Source organism: Lampris incognitus, chromosome 8, assembly GCF_029633865.1.
Source record: "Lampris incognitus isolate fLamInc1 chromosome 8, fLamInc1.hap2, whole genome shotgun sequence".
Classification (NCBI taxonomy): Eukaryota; Metazoa; Chordata; class Actinopteri; order Lampriformes; family Lampridae; genus Lampris; species Lampris incognitus.
Window position 1 is genome coordinate 56,070,726 of NC_079218.1, and position 23,036 is coordinate 56,093,761.

The 23,036-nt window shown below is 46.6% G+C and overlaps 1 protein-coding gene across 1 annotated transcript in view; it reads left to right on the forward strand.

The window, feature by feature from the left end:
• Positions 1-22,474, forward strand: part of zgc:77151 (uncharacterized protein LOC337153 homolog) — a 46,565-nt gene extending 24,091 nt beyond the window's left edge. The window contains exons 4-12 of the mRNA XM_056284361.1: positions 5,819-6,023; positions 9,250-9,471; positions 10,567-10,673; positions 11,876-12,023; positions 13,205-13,257; positions 15,014-15,111; positions 15,861-15,990; positions 19,128-19,295; positions 20,987-22,474. Coding sequence (XP_056140336.1) covers positions 5,819-6,023; positions 9,250-9,471; positions 10,567-10,673; positions 11,876-12,023; positions 13,205-13,257; positions 15,014-15,111; positions 15,861-15,990; positions 19,128-19,295; positions 20,987-22,474 — 2,619 coding nt within the window. The remainder of the gene's footprint in view (positions 1-5,818; positions 6,024-9,249; positions 9,472-10,566; positions 10,674-11,875; positions 12,024-13,204; positions 13,258-15,013; positions 15,112-15,860; positions 15,991-19,127; positions 19,296-20,986) is intronic.
• Positions 22,475-23,036: the final 562 nt, after the last annotated feature.

Below are 23,036 nucleotides of genomic sequence, written 5' to 3' on the forward strand. Positions count from 1 at the left end.
ATGTCTCAATACGCTCAGAACTCTGAAAAGTATTTTTGAAAAGATTCACAAACAGATACTGGATCAGTCTCCACATGTCAACATGCTTCAGGGCAAGCTTGCAAGTGCCCACCAGACGTGTCCTGCTGTAAGACACATGCATGTCGATGGTACGTCTCGGCTGAAACCAGATTTTCATCATTTCAAACTTGATTTCACTGAAACTTTCATTGTCAGACAAGAAAAATCAAACTGTATATCCTGCTGAGAGCTTTCACATGAGACAATTTATTCATGCATTGATGAGCCAAAACATTATGACCACTCACAGGTGAACCAAATAACATTGATTGTGTCCAAACAAGGGCGCATGTCAAGGTCTGGGTAGATCAGATGGTAAGCAACCAGTTCTCAGCGTGTTGGATGCAGGAGAAATGGGATGGAGTAAAGACCTGAGCGACTGTGACAAGGCCCAAATTGTTATGGCCGGACGACTGGGCTTGTGGGGTGCTCCCGGTCAGCAGTGGTGAGTACCTACTGACACCGGTCCGAGGACGGACAAACCACAAACCAGCGACAGGGTGGTTTGTGGTTTGTCCCATCGATGAGCCATTGATGTGCGAGGGCAACGAAGGATATCTGGTCTGGTCCAAACCGACGGAAGGTCTACTGGGGCAAAAGTGACACAAAATGTTAACAACACACAGTGCATCACACCCTGCCTGCTACGTATGGGGCTGTATAGCTGCAGACCGGCTAGAGTGCCCATGATGACCCCCGTCCGCTGTCGAAAAAGACATCTTGGATGCATGTTTTATTGTGTTACACTGCTGTGGGCTGGGGTAAACGAAATTGTATTTCTTTGTGTATGCAAGTAAGTCTAAGAAATGACAATAAATTGTTCCTGATTCCTGAAACGGCCTACAACGTTGGAACTGGACCATGGAGCAGTGGAAGAAGGTCGCCTGGTCTGAAGAGTCCCGTTTTCTTTTACCTCACATGGATGGCTGTGTACGTGTGCATCCTTTACCTGGGAAGTGATGGTACCAGGATGCACTGTGGGAAGATGTCAAGCCAGTGGAGGGAGTGAGATGCTCTGGGCAGTGTTCTGCTGGGAAACCCTGGGTCCGGCCATTCATGTGGATGCCAATCTGGCATGTGCTACCTCCCTAAATATCGTTGCAGACCTGGTGCACCCCTTCCTGGCAGTGGTATTCCCTGATGGCAGTGGCCTCTCTCAGCAGGGTAATGCTCCCTGCTACACTGGGCACATTGCTCAGGAATGGTTTGAGGACCATGATGAAGTGTTCAAGGTGTTGCCTTGGCCTCCAAATTAATTCCCCAGATCTCAATCTCATTAAGCATCTGTTGGATGTGCTGGACCGATAAGTCCAAGCCACTGCGGCCTCACCTCGCAACTTACAGGACTTGAAGGAACTGCTGCTAATGTTTTGGCACCAGATACCACAGGACACCTTCAGAGGTCTTGTGGAGTCCATGCCTCAGCGGGCCGGCACCGTTTCGGTGGCACATGGCACTGTTGTTCTCCCTGAGGTTTCTTCCTATTTTTTCTCCCTGTTTAAAGGTGTTTTTTTAGGGAGTTGTTCCTTATCCGATGTGAGGGTCTAAGGACAGGATGTTGTGTTGCTGCAAAGCCCCTTGAGTCAAATTTGTAATTTGTGATATTGGCCAATACAAATAAAATGGACTTGACTTGACAAATGGAGGACCACCAACATTTTAGGCAGGTGGTCATAATGTTTTGGCTCATCAGTGTGTAAGTTCATTTGAATATATATGAATTATTTTCCAAAATATGATATGATTAATTCTTTTTCTTTTTTTCTCTCCATAAAATGGCCACCCACGGGTTATCAAATGCTAGACCGCACCATAGAGGCTAGTCTGCAGATGGCATCTTCTAGAAAATACATTTTGATATCAACTCGTAAAACGTTTTTTCCATTTTTACTGGTCAACATCTGGTCCTGCAGCAATGATCCCGATAGCCAGCGTTAACGCATTGCTATATTCTCTGTGACGAGACAAGTCAGAAAGCTCTCTCCGGGTTCAAATGTCCAACTCCCCCTGAACGATCCGAGGTTGTAACAACGCATACAGACAGAACCATGAGATGAGATCATGCTGATTTGGTTATGGGAAAATCAGCATTTTATTGCTGACTATACATAAACTGCCAAAATCGAATAAGGAGCAAGTGCGGACAAGTTGCCACCAGTGGATTTGGTTTTTACTGCCTCAGTAAAGTGAAAAGATGAATGGCTGTAGTCTCAGTCTGCGGTGGGGCATTTTAAGGTTCCTGATTGAAAAGTGTCGGGGCCTCACAGGGAGGAGGAGGGGGAGGAGGCGCCGGCTGTTTTCTGCCTGGAGCCGTGAGGCACAGCCGACAAACTGGAATGGGAGGAGGACTCGCTAGCTCGTGTCCCTGTGCAGCTAGCAGGGCCATAACTCAGTGCCGCACACTTTCATGCTGGAGTCTCAAAGCCACTTTGAGCCCAGCCAGGAAGGAAGCGAGAGCTGATGTATGTATTATTACTGTGCTAGCGAGGCGGCAGGCTGGGAGGAGGCGACCCCACACATCTGACTTCTCTTTAAAGGCCAAGTGGATTCGACTGTGGGTTGTCTTTTTCAAAACACCAACTATTCCGTTTAGAAGGAACTAGATGGTTGCTTTTCAAAACTTGCTTTGTTCAGTAAATCAGAAGGACATAGAGGGCACGAATTCAGTGTGGAGGATGTATACAATAAGGTAGAGGATCAAGACGTGCGCTTAGCTTTTGCCTCGTTTTGGAACGATAAAAAAGTTCAGTTGTTCTTTTTGTCGTTGACCATCAATAAAAATCCCTACAAATACTTTCTAGAAATCAATAAACAAACTGTACTTTTTATTCTGGACCCGCTAAACTACCGCTAACCATTAACATTAACCTGGCCTTGCTCATGTGCCTTGACTATGCAAAAACTGATTCCCCTTATACTATATATGTGTGTGTGTGTGTGTGTGTGTGGTGTGTGGTATGTATATAATCACCTCAGTGTGTCCTTCATACATGGCTTCTTCAAGCTCTTACTTGAATTTCAGATGCTTTTTGGATATTATCGAGTGGATGAGCAGGTTTTCCTGTATTTTACATGGGAATTTATGCATGCAAGTTTCTGTGACACAGACACTCCACATATTGGAACATGAATGTGAAGGTAATGAGTCCATGTGAAGAATATGGCACCGGCATTCCCAAGCTGAGGTTTCGATTTCCAGATTCAGATTCCTAGTAGTCAGAGTAAACCAGTAGTAATGTCGGGCTGAGATATTGAGGTATATTCATAATGACAATATGGCGCTTTTGACTGGCTGTTGCAGCTAGAAAAGCACTGTATAAAATGCAACTTGATTGATTGATTGATCCATGGTAGTGCTGGAGGTATGCAAAATTTACACAACGCTGATATGCATCACAATATTTGCTTACATATGCAAAAATACCAACTTTAAGAATCCTACTGAGGTTCATCGCATTGAGCTGTTTGGTAATGTAATGTAAAGTATAATATCCTCTCATTATCAGCTGCTTCTCCGAGATCGGGTCGTCCTGGCAGCACGCTACTAAGTTTAATATCAGTTGATATTATACTTTTCAGGTATTTCACACCTCGTTTTGGAAGAGATTTTTAGGGCTGTCCCGATTACCTTTTTTATTTTATTTTTTTTGTTGTTGGGGGGGGGCTCCGGTGCTTGAACACTGAATATTTGAAGCTTCGGTTGGTAGATTGGGGGGGGGGGGGGACTCAAGACTCAGGAAGTAGGCACTCAGTCAGACATTTCACCATTCTCAGCTGAAATGGACGGCATAGCACTGCAACTCGTGTCTTTCGTTAAGGATTCGACAGTATTGTTGTTTGTATTGTTAATTGTTAATAAAAAAAAAACAAATTTTCCAGAAGATTTGGTGGGTTTTATGCAGGATGCATGTTTGTAATCCCGTGGCATTTGGTTGAATGAGGTCCTATCTGTGCACTTTTTGTGACATAACAGTTTGTGACAATCTTTTCTTATCATGGATAATATAGATCTACATAAATGCTCATTACAATAGGCTCCAAACCCGAGACAATGCCTGAGAAAGCGCTGTGAAACAGGAGTGCAGAAACAGCGTACTAGCTCCGACAAAGTTAAGATTTGAGATTTACATTTTCAAGATTTATATTTATTTATAATTTCTTTGTTCTTTCTCACTGCTCGCATACGTTGAAATGAAACTTGTCCTCTACATTTAACCCTTCCTATACACTAGGAGCAGTGGGCGGGGCCAACTCCAGTTCCACATTACATTTAACCCTTCCTATACACTAGGAGCAGTGGGCGGGGCCAACTCCAGTTCCACATTCCATTTAACCCTTCCTATACACTAGGAGCAGTGGGCGGGGCCAACTCCAGTTCCACATTCAATTTAACCCTTCCTATACACTAGGAGCAGTGGGAGGGGCCAACTCCAGTTCCACATTCAATTTAACCCTTCCTATACACTAGGAGCAGTGGGCGGGGCCAACTCCAGTTCCACATTCCATTTAACCCTTCCTATACACTAGGAGTAGTGGGCGGGGCCAGCTCCAGTTCCACATTCCATTTAACCCTTCCTATACACTAGGAGCAGTGGGCGGAGCCAACTCCAGTTCCACATTCCATTTAACCCTTCCTATACACTAGGAGCAGTGGGCGGAGCCAACTCCAGTTCCTTTCCATTAAACCCTTCCTATACACTAGGAGCAGTGGGCGGAGCCAACTCCAGTTCCACATTCCATTTAACCCTTCCTATACACTAGGAGCAGTGGGAGGGGCCAACTCCAGTTCCACATTCCATTTAACCCTTCCTATACACTAGGAGCAGTGGGCGGGGCCAACTCCAGTTCCACATTTCGTCAGCTGTTAGCCTAAGTCTATAACGTCTTACAACCTGGACCCAACAAGAGTCGAACGGATACAAGAAAACACATAGTTGGCACACACTTCCTTGTCATCGCGCAATTTAAAGTGTCGCCACACAGCTGAGGTCTTCGCCATTTTGTCTTGCCAAGCTGAACTGAAGCGTGACGTCACTACCGTGAGAGAGTGGGATGTCAGGCGCCGCAGCCGAGACAGTATATATTTCCGCATTTTAACAGCGCAATTAAAAAGTATAAATATAGTACAATAATGGGCAGACAAAATGTATGTTGCACTTCGCCGAATGAGAAAAAAATAATAAAATACCGAATACCCGAATCCCAAAATTGAAAACCGAATACCTACCAAACGAACGGTTATCCGAATACTCGGGTCCGGCCCTAGAAACATCAGGTCATAGATTCTAATTTGTATTACTTTAGACAACAAAATTTGTATCACAATATTGTAGTGGTTATGGGGCTACATAATTCCCCTTATTGAGCTGGTAGGAACGTTAGTTTACAGCTGCTGTTTCCTCGGTTCGGGTTTACAGTGACACACTTCCGCTGCGCGGGTTTTTTGTTGTAATGGTGGAAGGAATAAATGGTGCACGTTGTGTAGCCGAAAGAGAAAGTTGTCACTACTCCTGCTTGAGCTCCTCTACAATATCACAAATATCTGAATATCATCCAGCTACAACACCGCTGTAAGACAATAAAGGACAATACTGCCCAGAGCTAAGGTGCTGCAGAAACACGCTAGAGAAGTGTCAACGGAATGGGACGCACAGCGCGGAGGCTCGCGCTCTTAGTCCTCATACTTACATCCCAGTTCATGGAGAGGTGAGTCTTTTAGGGATGAATCTCTGTATAATCTGGGTCTGTCCTTTCTCAGGATGAGGTCTTGGCAGTGTCCAAGAAGATCGTGGTCAGGGTGGAGGACCTGGTCAGGTGGTCCTGCTCGAAACCTGCCGGTTGGAGAAGCAGCAGCCACAAGCGACCTGCTGGAGCCAACGGCCTGCATAAAGCGCCTCACAATGCTAATGCTAACGCTAACGCCGCAGACACGACCGCCGAGCTGCGGACAGACCAGACGGAAGGTGAGAGCTGCTTTGTTATCCCTCTGCTTCCCACCCCCTTTCCTGCTGACCCGCGTTTAAAAAGAAAACGTTCTGTAAATTCAAACTGGCTCTGGGGGTTTCTGTGTCGCCTAAACGTAACGGCAGCGTTCCGTTCACGGCAGCCATTTTGTTTAGCCAGCATTAGTTTCCCATTTCCCATTAGTTTATCCAGCGTTACAGTACATCCGGGTTGTTTATCCAGCGTTACAGTTGCCCATACTTCCGGGTTGTTTATCCAGCGTTACAGTACATCCGGGTTGTTTATCCAGCGTTACAGTTTCCCATACATCCGGGTTGTTTATCCAGCGTTACAGTTTCCCATACTTCCGGGTTGTTTATCCAGCGTTACAGTACATCCGGGTTGTTTATCCAGCGTTACAGTTTCCCATACATCCGGGTTGTTTATCCAGCGTTACAGTACATCCGGTTTGTTTATCCAGCGTTACAGTTTCCCATACATCCGGGTTGTTTATCCAGCGTTACAGTACATCCGGGTTGTTTATCCAGCGTTACAGTTTCCCATACATCCGGGTTGTTTATCCAGCGTTACAGTTTCCCATACATCCGTGTCTACTTATCCATGCACGTTACCCTGTGGTTTAGTTGATTTTTTTCTGTTGTTGGAGATATAATTCTTTGTAATGTCAAAATCATAATACCAACTGGCTGACTTTATAATTGTGAAATTGTACTGAATTACTTGTTTGATAGAGATTCACCTCGTTGGATTAACACTATAAATTGGCCGGGGTGTACCAGTTTTCTTAAGAGATTACACTGAATATGTCAGCGTGGTCCACTTGTGTGGGTTTCAAACCCTGAATGAATGCTGCTGTACATGAATTCAAGTCTTTCATTTTTCAGAAGCAAATGTTCCTGAATGAAAGATATTGTTTCGCGACGTAAATATGCCGGAATTCGCCGTGTTAGTGCTGGGAGGACAAACAGTTCAAGGCATTAAAAATCTGGAAGTGAAACGCAGTGAAAAAGGTCAAGGGGGGTGAAGACTCTGTGAAGGCTCTGTGTCATTCCACAAAATGGTGTCAGCGTAAAACACCAACAGCAACGATGCCATGGTCAACGTCTACTGTTACATCTGCTTGTGCCGGACCACAGCACATGTTATAATGGCCCATGAGACGTGTGACCAGTTGATGAGCGCGGTCATGTGTCTGTTGAATAAGTGGTCGCCGATAGAGAAGGTTCCGGTGACGATGTTTTTGTTGTTTCTCAGATGAACCCATCTGGGACGAGGGGTTCATCTGAGGTGTGATGAGCAGACAGAAGTAAAATATGATCATTAAAGGGAATGTCCTGAACAGCTTTACTGGTTCATCTACAAGTCTTCAAAACACCAGCTCGGGGGCCTCCGGGAATCATGGTGGCTATTCCGTTGCCTGCCAACACGGGGATCGCCGGTTCGAATCCCCATGTTACCTCCGGCAGGGTCGGGCGTCCCTGCAGACACAACTGGCCGTGTCTGCGGGTGGGAAGCCGGATGTGGGTATGTGTTCTGGTCACCGCACTAGCGCCTCCTCTGGTCGGTAGGGGTGCCTGTTTGGGGGGGGGGGGGCTGGGGGGGAATAGTGTGATCCTCCCATGCGATACACCCCCCTGGTGAAACTCCTCACTGTCAGGTGAAAAGAAGCGGCTGGTGACTCCACATGTACGGCTCGGAAGAGTGGGGTAATTAGCCAAGTACAATTGGGGAGAAAAAGAGGGGAGGGGGGGGTGTAATAAATAACCAAACACGAGGTGCCTGGACGTGGCGGTGGTGCTGATGGTAGTAATATTTATACTGCATTTTGGGGGGGATTTCACCAGCAGACTCTCAGATTAATTTAAACGGCACACATGAAGGCTGCTAGAAGTCTGTCTTAATACATCCACACATTAATAACTAGAATAATGAATCCACTCTTATGTGTTTTTTTTCAATTTATCACATTTGAAGTTTCTAATGAAACTCACTTTATACATAAAATTAGTTATTTTATGGTTGTGACTGTTCCGGGTTGCTGTTTTGTTTTGTTTTTTCTTTCGGTTTTTACTGTTCTTTCCCATATCGGTGGTGAATGAAGATATGAGTGGCTGTTCGGGAGTGTTTGACGGGTGGTTCTGATTCTGCTGGAGTAAGACTTGTTCCTCCTGACAAAACCCGCCTGTGGCAGTTTTTCAGGAGTGAAGCTGCAGGTTGAGCACGTGGTCCTACCTGCCTCGCTCTGCACCTGAGCTGTTAACCTACCCGTCCATTCCACCTAACGGGCCGTGACATCCAGCCACCCGGTTCTTCCCACGAGTCATAGCAACCAACAAAGAAGAGTAAACCCCTTCTGTATACCTGTGAATCGTAGGGTTGTGTCTTCAACCCATCGGATGGTTTTTCTGAAGCTGCTTTTGGTTAAGTGTGGTTAAGCGGCTGTAAAAGCGACACCGGGTAACTTAATTTGCTTTGACGTGTCAACTCATCCATTTTGGTGGCAGTGTGACGTCGGTGGGAGGACGACACCGTCAGCGTTCCGGTCCGTTTCCCAGAAGTCGTGGTTTCACTTTGTATTTTGTCTGTTTTGAGGCGCACACTGAAACACGGCATTGTTTCTTTATCTCATGCGTGAACACAGCCCTTCTTCTTCCCCCAAAGTCATGTGAGCTGTCACTTACGGCGTCCGTCCATCACAGGAGAGCCTCGGGTGGTTTTTGTGACAGTGGCATAGAAGTCAGCGGACGGATGGATGGATTTAAGTCGGTAGATGTGAATGAAGAAGGATGATGGGAAAGAGGGAAGAAAGACACGTTATTTTGTCGCTCTACGGTTACAAGGGTTGTGTTCTCTGCGTTTAACCCATCCTGTTGTGTGGGAGCTGTGGGCAGCTGCAGCGCCCGGGGGCCAACTCCACTTCTTCTTTCCCTTGCCTTGCTTAGGGGCACGGGCAGGAGTGTTAACCCTAACATGCATGTCTTTTTGGTGGTGGGAGGAAACCGGAGCGCCCGCAGGAAACACCCAGACATGGAGGGAACATGCAGACTCCACACAGAAAGGACCAGGGATGGCCTGGGGTTCGAACCCAGGACCTTCTCGCTGAGAGGAACAGTGCTGACCACTGGGCCACTGTTGCCAGAATGGTGGCATGGATACTGGTATCGGTGCAGAGCGGGGTTTAGGTTAACTCAGCCTCCTCTCTGGTTCTGTCAGATGGTCCAGCAGTGTGTCAGGGGGTCAAGGTGCTGAGCTACCCCCAGTACTGCCGCTTCCGGTCCATGCAGAGACGAATTCAGGATGGCGCCGGGGGGCCAGGGCTCCAGGACCCCCATTTGTTGGCCCTTGGGGGCATCAAGGTGTCTCTGGCCCACACCCAGGTGATGTACTGCAGGGACACCTTCCACCACCCAACCCTGGAGAGCAGCACCAGCCTCTGGTCCCAGTTCAGTAAGTGGTCTCCCTTCCTCCAGCACTGCAACACAACTGCCGTATTTCTATCAGGGATTCATGACATATATGTGTGTGTGTGTGTGTGTGTGTGTGTGTGTGTGTATATATATATATATATATATATATATATATATATATATATATATATAATCAATATAGATGTAGGAAAAAACTTTTAATACACAGCAGTACAAGCTTGTTTCATGCGTCGCACACTCATCAGCTGCTAATGAAAAGTTTTTTTTCCTACATCTATACTGATATTCCGCCACTCACTAGCTGGGCACTCGTATCAACACCATTGACGGTTTCCGAAAAAAATGCTATATATAAATATATATATATATATATATATATATATATATATATATATATATATATATATATATATATATATATATATATATATATATATATATAATCCAGTGAGTCAAGTAAATTCTTTACGAGACAGTACAATCCTGTTTCATGCCATAAGTAATCCTCAGCTGTCAATAATCAAGTCAATAATATATATATATATATATATATGGTATAAAAAAGAAAAAATATATATACATGGTGTATATGTATATATATATGTGTGTGTGTATCAGTCAGTGGAAAAGACAGTTGCCACCTGCTGGCCGGCTCCGGCAGTCTGAGGCCCTCTATAGGAGTTGAGCGCCATTATAACTTAAAAATATTTTCTGGTCTTCTGAAATTAAAACAGTAACCGCGTCATGTGATTTTTAGTGACGTTGATAATTATATTTTCTAATAACGACTAAACCTTCTCTCTTATTTGGTTAATACACACAAACCAAGAGGAAGATGTTCTGGGTTGTCGACCACAGTCTTATTTCGACACTGTCTTGTCTCATCCAAAATAACATGGCATCATAACATTAGTTATTAGTCTTAGTTATTTAGTTGAGCTACCTGTCCCTTATATTTCTCAAGTGTCCATTTAAATCTAGTTGTAACAAATCCTGTTGAAACACAAATACAGATTCGAGAGGCCTTTCGAGCTGCTGTACTTGCTGGTACATGTGTTTCAGCGGCTTATTTATAGTTGTCCTTTCATTTATTTTATGTTTTTTTCTTCCCCAGGATGTCCGTCCCTCAGTTTGAGGGGCCGACCTCGCAAGAAAAGAGGCAGAGACAGCAAAGAGTCGCCGACTCCCAGCCCGTCCGAGTCCTGGATCGAACGAATGAAGGTTTGAATCCGTGTGCCAGGAAGGAGACGGACTCTCCAGCGTGTCCGTGTTATAACAGTGCTGTCCCAGACAACTTACTGCCTCGTCCTTTTCTCAATACATTTCCTTTGCTGTTTTTCAGAAGCTTACAAATTGTCATCGTCCATATTGACTAAACTTAGGGGAAATTAACATTTACCTCATGCGTGTAGGTCATTAATTAAAGGGTATTTCCGTGTTATTACAACCTGTCTTTATTTTCATAGTTATTTCCATCATGCATATCAGCTATGATGTCATTTTACTCACCGGGTTCATTCAGTGGATGTTGGACATGGACCACCGCCGGACTCAGCTTCACAGCGGTGTCTTATGGGACACCTGAACAGTGCCAGACGTGCTTCAGCAAGTCCAGTTCAACCCAATTATCTAGACCAGGTATTTGGAAGTGAAGGTTAAAAGTTATGATGCGAGATGTCCCATATGATCAGTGGTGGAGGACACTGCTGATCTACTTCCTGGTTCAGCTGCAGGAAGTAGCAGCCTCTACTTACCGTAGGTAGTGGGGACCAGCTTGAACTAGCTGGCCAGCGCCATAGACAAGTCATAGATAGTGATTTCATCATTTGATCCCGCGGGGAAATTGATGCTCTGCATTTAACCCCGCCCGCGGCAGCAGCTGTGCAGCACCCAGAGACCAACTCCAGCTGGTCCTGCCAGGCCTCGGTCAGGGGCACAGACAGGAGTGTTAACCCTAACACGCATGTCTTTCTGTTGGTGGGAGGAAACCGGACCCCCGGAGAAAACCCACCGCAGACATGGGGAGAATATGCAAGCTCCACACAGAGGACGACCTGGAATGACCCCCAAGGTCGGACTACCCCGGGGTTTGAACCCAGGACCTTCTCGCCGTGAGGCGACAGTGCTAACCACTGTGCCACCGTGCCGCTGGACAGTCATGGACACACTGTGACTGAGACACTAGGGGGGGTTGTTGTTTAAGCAGTCCTGTTCACTTGTCCCATAAGAGACCACTGTAAAGCGGAGTCCAGCGGCGGTCCATGTCCAACATCTACCGAGTGAAGACAGTGAATAAAACGACATCATAACTGACATGTATGATGGAAAACACTACGGAAATAAGACCTAGGGTGTAAAATAAACCAGAGTTTCTCCCTTAATGAATTGAGTTGTGAGGTTCTGACGTGGGCCTTCCTCCCCAGGAGAACGTGATGGGCAGTGTGGAGATGGGCTGCGAGGAGAGCTGGTTACCACATCCCGAGGAGCGACTGTTCCTGGATCAGCTGTACTCCTTCATGGAGAGCCACGGCTCGCCCATCAACAAGGTGCCCAACCTTGGCTTCAAGAAAAGTGAGACATGTGCACACACACACACACATACACACACACACACACACACACACACACACACACACACACACACACACACACACACACACACACAGTTTACAGGAACCATAGCTTCCTGCTGAACTTGATCCATCTTGTATCAAAGACATCCTTATTGTCCATTTCCTGTTTGTGTGTGTGTGTGTGTGTGTGTGTGTGTGTGTGTGTGTGTGTGTGTGTGTGTGTGGTATGCTACCATGCACTATGTAATTTTTTAATGCTTTGCAGTTGTGAGTTGCTTCCCCCCCCCCTCCCACACACACACACACATGTTAGTGATGTGAAAGCACGGCACATTAAATCTGCTGAGACAGAAACCGAACTTGCGAGTGTGGTTAAGTTCTCGGGTTTGTTAGCGGCTAGCTGATGCCTCAACACGGGGTGGATTGTACACAAATACATTCTAGTCGTACAAATTACACCTTCATACATTGTTATAAATGGTAGATTATTATAAATACTGTTATAATCAAATGTTTGACTACTTCGAAGTGTTTGTACTGTGTGAGTGCTGGAACAAGTTAATGAGGCTTTTTACAGACTCCGTTCTTTGAGGGTTTAAATGAAGAGTGGGCGGGTGGGGGTCGTTCAGACAGCCACGTTTTAAAAGCGGTCCTTTGTGGTCGGTTCGTGTTACAGGAAGTGATGTCGAGCCACTTTTAAAACTGACTCGTGATGTCATGATTGAAGCTGTAAAAAAGTCTTTCCTGTTCTTCTTTGTTGGTAAAAGTTGAAGAGCCATAAGAGTAAAGAAGTGAAAACGTGTGTTCTGCCCACAGAAACCCGTTCAGGCTGAGCCAGCGAGGTGCCGCCGATCCATTAAGAGCTTTGATTCGTTTAGAGGAAAACCTCATGTGATGTTTACGCCACTGCTTTAATGTAAAACTATTCTGTTGCCTCAACTAGACCCAATAGACCGGATCTTATTCCGCCTCATCTTCTCTACGTTGACTCTTCTGGGTCCATGAAGGTTTTACTGATGTTTTAAGATAGTTAATGGCCCGTCTGGATTTATTCATATAGATTTACCTTTTATAAACTGAGAATCCATCATTCAATGTGGTGTAAAACACGTTGTAACAAGAAGTTCTATAGAAATCAAGGTTATTAGTAGCAGTAGTAACATTGTTTCTGTTTTGCAGTTAACCTCTTCCTCATGTACTCGGTGGTCAGACGACTTGGCGGTTATGAAAAGGTGAGTGCTCATCTCAGTAAGCTTTAACAGGAAGTTCCAACATGCTAAAATCTTTCAATATCACATTGGATTTTATAATCAGAGGAAAAAAAATTTGATTTAGATATCACATGGATTCTGTTGTCGTTTGATGCGTCAAGCTAATTAATCGCCTAAGCAGGCTAAACTAATAGCTAGCATAGGTTGCTTTATGATGTAGCACATTATTTTACTTGGTCTGTATAACTTACGTAGACTAGCTCTTACCTCATTTTGGAAACCTGTGGAGAAGAAAGTTGCAGTATCGTTGCACATGTTTCAGTTTAACTGTGTACTGTGTCATGTATTCCTGTGTTTGTGTTGACAGTTTTACAACCAAAGCTTCAGTAAGTCCTGCTCAACATGAAGTACAGCCTGCTGAGTTTTGTGTTAGCTGCCTAGCTATGCAGTGTGACGCAGTTGTGAGGGCAGAGTAATACTCGCCCACACAGTGTTGGGTTTTGCTCCCATGGGACACCTGGACATGAAATCCTGTGTATACTAGTCATCTCTGATTGTTACACAACCCCCCCCCCTTCGGGGAGCGGGTCCCCGCGCATCAGCATACCGGCTTCCGATGGCCTCACGGTCTCACCTTCCCACTTCTGACACCAATGTAGCGAATTCAAAGGGGCAGCCGGGAACCGCCGCAGCTGGGACGCGACTGCGCTAACCAGTCAGCTAAAGGGTCCGACCCGTTAGCCAAGGGCTAGCGCGTCTACTCATCCGTGATCGTTACACTACCCCCCTCCTTCGGGAAGTGCGTCCCCACGCTTCAGCATACCACCTCCCTCATGCCTCTGTAACGATCACGGACGAATAGACTCGCTAGCCCTTGGCTAACAGGTCAGGCCCTTTAGTCGACTGGTTAACGTAGTCGCCTTGGTGCGGGAGGCCCGGGTTCGCGTCCCGGGTGCGGCGGTTCCTGGCTGCCCCTGAATTCGTTACAATATTAACAAAAATCAGTGATCGATCAAAAGTCAGTAAAGCCTATTGGTAAAAAATATCGTGTCATCCTCTGTGTGGAGTTTGCATGTTCTCCCCGTGTCTGGGTGGGTTTCCTCCGGGGGCTCCGGTTTCCTCCCACAGCCCAAAGACATATAGGTCAGGTGGATCGGCTGACTGCTGGGATAGGCTGCAGCATCCCAGAGAGCAGGATAAGCGGTTTGGCTAATGGATGGATGGATGGATCTTCTTTAGTATCCGAGTTTATTTATTTCAGATAAAGAATAATTTTATCGTACAAAGAATCAGACAGGCAACCTGAAAGCGGTCAATAGGTGCAGACACCAGATTCACAGATGTGCACTTGGACCGCAGGCTCAACATTTACACACACAAACGATAAAATGATCACATGACTTTCACACGTCTGTCCATTTGTACCAGTAGAAGCTCCTCCAGGGTCATTAACCGTAGTTCTCACAGTGGTGTCAAATACACTGCCGCAATTTGAGCCGCTGAATGTTGTCACACAATATTAAGAAAATGGTCTGTTTTGTTAAAAGAAGACAAACGAAACCGACGCTTTGTACTAGTAATTCGTCCTCGGTTGTAACACACACAAAAACGAGCACACATTCAGTCAAGTTTGTGGAAACAGTGCCATCACTTTGAACCAACAACTACTGAGCTGTCTCCATCTGTCTTCCCATGTCTTCTCACTCATCTGTATCTCTGTCCGTCCTCCTGTCTGTCCATCTTCCTGTCTGTCTTTGGACATGCATCTGTGTTGCAGGTGACATCAGACCGTCTATGGAAGGTGGTGTACAATGAGTTGGGTGGATGCCCGGGCAGCACCAGTGCAGCCACCTGCACAAGGCGGCACTATGAAAGGTCAGTAAACCTTCATACCTGGTTAGAAAGCTTCTGTGTGCAGCATTTCTTCTTCCCCTTCCCAATTTGTTTTTCAGAACTGTTTTCATTTGTAGTTGTTATTCCCATCACTGAACCCTAGAGGTCAGCAGTGAGGCAGAAATACATACATTACTTTTAAATGTACTCTCTCTCCCTCTCCCTCTCTCGCTCTCCCTCGTCCCCCTCTCTCTCTCTCTCTCTCTCTCTCTCCCTCTGTCGTCCCTCCCCCCTCTCTTAATACCCTTTCCCTGACCCTCTCTCCCTCTTGTCCCCCCCGCTCTCTCGGCCCCCTCTCTCTCACCCCCCCCCATTTCTCTCTCTCTCTCTCGCCCTCCCCCCCACTGCAGACTGTGGTTGACATGACAGCATGTTTGTTCCATATATGTAGATTTAGCCCATGACACCTGAAGAAGGCTTAACCTTTGAAAAATGATTTTCTGCTGAGCATCGATAGCCATCCCCAAAATATCACCACCTCGTCAATATCGAGGTGTTCAGTATAGTGCTTGGTTTGGTCACTATCACCCAGTCCTATGTCACGGTTATTGCCATTGTCATTTTTGTTGTTGTGTTAGTGTTTCTTTGGATTTGTCACCGTGATGTTTATTTATAAATTCTCGAGTTGTGCTTCCTTGCTGTAATGTAAAGTGTGTTGGGACAGCTCGGTGAAACAAACGTTTTTTAAATAAACGTGACTTTACTCAGCCGTCTTCTCTCCTGTATTTCAGGTTGATGCTACCCTACGAAGAACACATGAGAGTGGGAGGACCAGAATTCAAAGTCCCACAATTCCCTGCAGTTCCCAGGACCAGGGGCATCAGGGGACGGAAACCACTGCCCCGGGGCAGAAAACCAGGGGCAAAAACTAAGGAAAAGACTGCGACCCCTCCTCTTCCTCCTCCTCCTCCTCCTCCTCCTCCACCTCCACCTCCTCCACCTCCTCTTCCTGTTGTAAGTACCTCGCTCTCCTGTCTTGACACAGCTATTGGACAAATTTAAGTCCAATATTCCATGAAACCTTGGTATATGTTTCCTGTGCCATGTAGTTGGGTGCTGGTGCGGCTTTGTGCCCCCAGTGCATACGCTGTAACGCTGTATAGTCCGAATAATGACTTGTGGTCATTCTTAACATGGGAAATAACCACATCAAAAACGTCTCGTTAGTTTTAGAATGTTATATGCTGATGCATTGTGAAGGCTGCCTTTCTATTACAGTTGCTAACCTTAATTTCCTCACTCGTCCCTTTTCATACCGCAAATCCCGCACTTCCATTTGAAAGGGCATCGATGCTGTAAGCGTTGGCATGCAGGTCACAAGTTCCAACGGTCACAGATGTTGGTGTAACACCGGCACGATACTCTAGCAGTAGCGTGACGTGTGTATGTGGGAGAAAGAGGACTGATCATCTGACATCGTAATATCGAACAAGTTATCAGTACATAGCAAACATTTAATAAACCTTATTAAACGCTGGATAAGGTTGAGCTTTATACTTGAGTGCCCATCACTTTCTCTTCTGCATTCAACATGCAAGTGCTACTACTATCGTCATCATCATCATCGTCATCTTTTTCTTCTTCTCCTGTGGTATTTCCTGCAGGGGCTCTGTTCTGTTTGAATACTTGGTGGAAATGGCGGATGAGGCTGACACCAATGGAAAAATAGCACATAGAGCAACAATTCCAGAACGCTAATACGTTGAATGGCTGTTGCTCCGAAAATGCCAGCGGGAAAAGGCATCAAATACGACCATCTTTTAACGCGACAACATTTATGGACAGCCACTTTAACTCGACGGGTGAGAGGGCTGAAACGCGTCCAAACTCAAATCTCAAAATTGGATTTGACCCTTGCTAGGCGATTCTGTCATGAAATACATTCACGGTGTAAAATATAATCTATATTATTGGTGTTCCTGAACACATCACAGTTATTGCACTCTAAAACTGCTGTTTGCTAAATGCTAATATGCGTTTATTTAAATTTAATTTACGTTTTAAATTAAAAATAAAATGTAATTTATTTAAATGCTATTTATTTTTTCTCTAAATAATAATAAGCATATCCTTTGCATGGAAATCCCCAGGATTGTAGCTTTGAAGTAACATTAAAGAACATTTTGCCAGTGGTTTTGTTAATGTGCCATCAGTACTGATGGGTAGTGTAGTGGATTGAAGCAATAAGTTCCTCGGTGTACTATATTGGTGGAGAAATCAGTGTTTGTAAATCAGTGTATATCAGTGTTGCCCTGCTCACAGTCTTTCCCACAGGACCTACATGTACCAGAATGCATTGCTGCACCAGGGCTCCAGACTAACTTTACATTGGTTGCACTGGTGCGCCCAACTTTTTCATTTAGGTGCAGCAGCAGATAATTAAGGTGCACCCAAAATGTTTCACCACAATAATGCATTTTAAGCGTTACCTTTTTTGTCAAATCCACAATCTGAACAGGAGTGTTTTTTCTTTCTTTCTTCAAAGTGTCAGCGGTCGCTCCAATGGACTGGGCACAGGCAGTGCTGTTGCTGCAGGCTGGGCTTACATTTAACCCGTTCTTTTCCATAAGGATGATCTGGGGCTTAAACTAAGTAAAATGCAGCACTTCTTTGGCTATATTGTCAGCAGTGTTCATTTTTATTATCATGTCTGATTCCTCACTGCTTTGGTTTGCCGCTGCCTGGTGCTGAAACGGTTTTCCGGTCTGCATTCCTTGAAGACCCGCTCTACTCTGCCTCTCATTGGCCAGTACTCGTTGCCTTCGTTGGTTAGATTGGTTTGGTTTAGGTGCGAGGAGTGAGGTGGTTTAGGGCCAATCAGAGGCAGAGTATGATGCAGTAGGATGTCCTCGCAGAATGTTTTTTGGATTTTCCCCCAGTTACCCCACTCCTCCGTCCTGGTCGCTGCTCCACCCCCTCTGCTGATCCGGGGAGGACTGCCCCAACCGACCAGAGGAGGCGCTAGTGCAGCGACCAGGACACATACCCACATCCGGCTTCCCACCCGCAGACAGGGCCAGTTGTGTCTGTAGGGACGCCCGACCAAGCCGGAGGTAACACGGGGATTCAAACCGGCGATCCTCGTGTTGGTAGGCAATGGAATAGACTGCAACGCTACCCGGACGCCCATGTCTTTGCAGAATGTGGGTGGGAAAAAATAAAGCTGTACACATACACGCCTGCCACATTTCAGGCGTACTGGTGCGACCAATGAAAATGTTTAGTCGGACTTGACAGATGTTTGGTGGCACCCTGGAGCCCTGTGCACGCTAGCTTCTTTATCAGCGTCCATAAAACCCTCTGTGCTAATGTATGATGTCATTTCCACTGTTGGAAATGTAGCGCAGCCAAGAGAAAGAGGACGTTTTGAATGGCGTAATTAGGGTGGAGATTTGATACCAAAACGCCAGTTGGCGGACAGCAGAAATCCAATTCTTTTACTTCTGGCCAGATACAGAAACTGTCGGGGAACCACTGCAGGTGTTTTCATATGCTATCTCTGCTGAGGATAGACAGAGATGAGGTTGAAAATCTGTGAATTTTCCCTTAAAGACATTGAGTCATTTTAGCAGCTTGGAAGTTCTCCCTGGTGGTAAAACCTAGTTACTGCAAGCAATTTATTCACATTTTTCCAACACCATTTTGTTTTCACATTATTTCTAATCGGCGAGGGCGACAGGAAGAGACGAAATCTTACCCTCAACCTGCTCAGGAACTTCTGTTCAGGTTCAAATCGCCTGAGCAGACTCGCTTGGAAAACCTGACCTTGGTAAATGAATGACAAGCACTTGGCCTCCCTCAACTTTTATCAAGTGTCCTTGAGCAAGCACAGTAGTGCTACATTGGTTGAAGTGTGGTCCTAACAAGACAGTGTCCAGGGGTGAATGTGTGGGTCGCAGTGTAAATGCTAAACAAGACAGACATACCCGTGTGTGTGTAAGTGCTGCCACACTGCAGAAATTAGCTCTAAATAAATCTTGTCCCTTATGTCCCTCCAGCAGGTGGTTCATGCTGATGGCACGGTGGTGGTGAAGAGAGGCCGGGGAAGACCTCCAGGTCGGCGGAACAAGGCGACCCTCATCGCCCAGGCTAAACTTCTAGCCCAGCAGCAAGCGAAAGCAGCCCGTCGACCGCAAGCCAAAGTGAGCCTGAACAGCCTGCAAGAGGTACTGCACAGGCTAACCACCTCACTTCACTAAATCACTACATGGCCATCCGTATACACCCAAACATCACACCCATATGTCCTTGTTGAACATGTCATTCCAGAACCATGGAGTTGGTCCCCGCTTTGCTGTTATAACAGCCTCCACTCTTCTGACCCAGACTCAGATGACTTTATTTATCCTTAAAGGGCAATCTAGTTCTACAACCTACCCAGTCTGCAAAAAAAAAAAAAAAGAAAGAAAGAAAAAGAAATTCACAGTTAAGCAGCAATATGTCAGAGACAACAGATCAGCACATGGGTACAAGTAACACCAGCAGCAAAAACACTGGCACCCTCTGGTCGCCCCATATATGCAGGCTTACAGCAGTAGCCAGGTGAAAAGCATACAAAGGTACACATTTAAGATAATGTGGCATTCATTTAAAATGACTACTGACTTTCCACTAGATGTTGGAATATGGCTGCAGGGATTCACTCCCATTCAGCCACAAGAGCATTAATGAGGTCAGGCACTGAATTTGGGGAGGAGGCCTGGCTCGCAGTCTGCGTTCCAGTTCATCCCAAATGTGTTGGAGGGGGTTGAGTTCAGGGCCAATCAAGTTCTTCAACATCAAACTCGACAAACCATGTCTTTATGGACGTTGCTTTGTGCATGGGGGCATTATCATGCTGAAAAAGGAAAGGGCGTTCCCCAAAATGTTGGAAGCACACAATTCCCTAGAAATGTTATATGCTGTAGCATTAAGATTTCCCCTCATCGGAACTAACTAACTAACTAACCCAAAGCATGCAAAACAGCCCCAGACCGTTATTCCTCCTCTACCAAACTTTACAGTTGGCACTGTGCATTTGGGCAGGTAGTGTTCTCCTGGCATCTGCCAAACCCAGATTGGTCAGTCAGACTGCCAGATAGTACAGCATCAATCATTACTTCCAGAGGATGTTTCCGAGTCCAATGGTTGTGTGCTTTACACAACTCCAGCCAATGCTTGGCATTGCGTATGGTGATCTTAGGCTTGTGTGCGGCTGCTCAGCCATGGAAACCCATTTCATGAAGCTCCAGATGAACAGTTCTTGTGCTGACGTGGCTTCCAGAGGCAATCTGGAACTCAGTAGTGAGTAGTGCACAGTCGATTTCTAGCACTCAGTGGTCCCGTTCTGTGAACTTGTGTGGCCTACCAATTCGAGGCTGAGCTGTTGCTGTTCCGAGACATTTCCATATCAGGAATTTGACCAAATGACTTGTTGGAAAGGTGGCATCCTATGACCGAGTCATGTTGAAAGTCACTGAGCTCTTCAGTACGACCCATTCTACTGCCAACGTTTGTCACTGGAGACTGCATGGCTGTGTGCTTGATTTTATGCACCCGTTGGCAATTGGTGTGGTTGAAATACCCAAACCCACTAATTAGAAGGGTTGTCCACATATTTTTAGCCATGTAGTATGCCTTTTATCCATTAAGGTGCAGAGACCATAATACTGCCACTGCATGCCGTTAATGCACACTAAATAATAAATGCATACTACATTTATTATTCACCTCAATTATCTTGTGGAAACAAACAAATCCATTTCTTGTTGGTCACAGTGATTCAAGCCCCCATGTTCGTTGTTTAATTTGATTCTGTTGGTCTTATTCCAGTCAGCCATCAGCTTGTTTTACTGTCTCCATGTTTTTCTCCTTGTAGGTCCAGCAGCTCCACCATACTCCTGCTCCTCTGCCTGTCCACCCAGCTAGCCTCCTTCCCAACATACTTCTAACACCGGACGTCTCTCCCAGACCAAACCCACTCCTCCTCCTTCAGCCAGAACCGAGGAACCAAATGCAGCAGCAGAACGGCGAGTCGCTGAATCTCCCCTCTGCATCCGGCGCTGTCCTGTCTGCCCTGCCAGGCCGCTACGCCGGACGATCTCTGGGTGGCTTCAGTCCCACGAAAGGCATGTGTCCCTTGGATGTATTTAGGGCCCGACTGGGCCTCCAAAGGGGCATGGACAGATCTGCCACAATCCAAGACCCAGCCCCGCCCCTCCCCCATCACCAACCAGCCACCCAGCCCAAAACAGGAAGTCCAGATTGTCCTCCTCCAAACACTGACCAGCCCCAACCTCCTCCTCTTCCTGTTCATCCTCTTCCTCCCCACCAACACCACCAGTGTTCAGGGTGCACAGCTGAGGGAACCCAAAGGGGAGTCATCCGGGAGGGGAGGAATCGGCCACCTCTACCTCCTCTCCGGGTCCTCCCTCTGGACCTGGACTGCAGCGTTCAAGTCTGCCAGCTGATGCGGACTCGTCTGGGCTCAGCTCAACTGCAGAGCTTCACCCGCCGTCTCTCTGAGGTCCTGTCCCAAGACCTGAACGTTAAGACCCCTTGCTCCCCGAGTGCTCCTCCTCCTTCCCCCCCTCCTCCCTCTGAGCAGGCCCTGCCCCTCAACCTCAGCAAGTTCTCTGATGTCGCAAAAAGGACACTGCCAGACCAGCCTGACCCAATGAAGGCATCGATGAACGGTAACACTGATCTGCCGTCATGCAAGAAGCCTAGAATTGTCGCCGCCGCCACCGCCCCAGAGCAGGCGGAGGCTGAGGATCTGAGTCTGCATGGCAGATCCCACTCTGGGCGAGGAGGACAAGGGAGAGGTGGAGGAGGTCCAGCCATGGAGATGGTTGCGCAGGAGGAGCCAGCGGACCTGAGCTCTCCCAGCAGGATCCGAGCCTTCCTGCTGGGCCTGCCACCATTCCAAGTGAAGGTGGAGGACGACTCAAACAAAGCTAGCAAGGGGAAATTCCTTTCACCTCCTGCTACTGCCAATCCCCAAAGCACTGAGGAGGAGCAGAAAGCAGAGGAAAGGGGGAAGGTGAAAGGGGAGATGGAGAATGAGATAACTATCAAAATGGAGTCCAGCATGGTTAAACAATCGGAGGAGGAGGATGCCATCGAAGAAGAGCCAGTGGCCATAAAGGAGGAACTTGTCAACTCACAGAAGGTTGACGTGCAAAGTAAAGAGGAGAAGCTGCTGTCCAAAGAGCAGAACAGGAATTCTGGTGAGCAGCGGACACCAGATGAGCAGCGGACACCAGATGAGGAGAAGATGGAATGTGACGCGGAGGCTTCAACCAGCAGCCTGCCGAGCCCCATTTTGCCGCAGTCCACCCCCTTGGCACTGGTCCAGCAGAGCTGAACCCTACTCAGCTTCAAAACAATGCGTCAGATTCATGCATTGGTTTTGGTCTCAGAAGAAGCTGGGTCAGGCCTCTGGTTTTGGATGAAAGTGATTTGCAACAGACCGTTGGGAGTTAAAACACCGGCAGATATCCAGAACGAAGAGGAATGAGGAGTAAATGAAAATGTGAAGGCCAGTCGGGTCCTCTGATTGAAAACATGGAGCAGGAATGTGATTCTTATTCTTTGTTTCAGCATCAAATGGTAAACGAACTGCATTTATACAGCGCTTTTCTAGTCTACCGACCACTCAAAGCGCTTTACAGTGTATGCCTCACATTCACCCATTCACACACACATTCACACACTGATGGTGGAGGCTGCCATGCAAGGCGCCAACCTGCTCATCAGGAGCAGTTAGGGGTTTGTTGTCTTGCTCAAGGACACTTTGACGTGCTCTCTGGAGGAGCCGGCTCAAACCAGCGACCTTCGATTACTAGACGACCCGCTGTTCCTCCTGAACCATGCCACCATTACATATAACATTATTTTAAACTCAAAACTCCCATTTCTTTACTGTT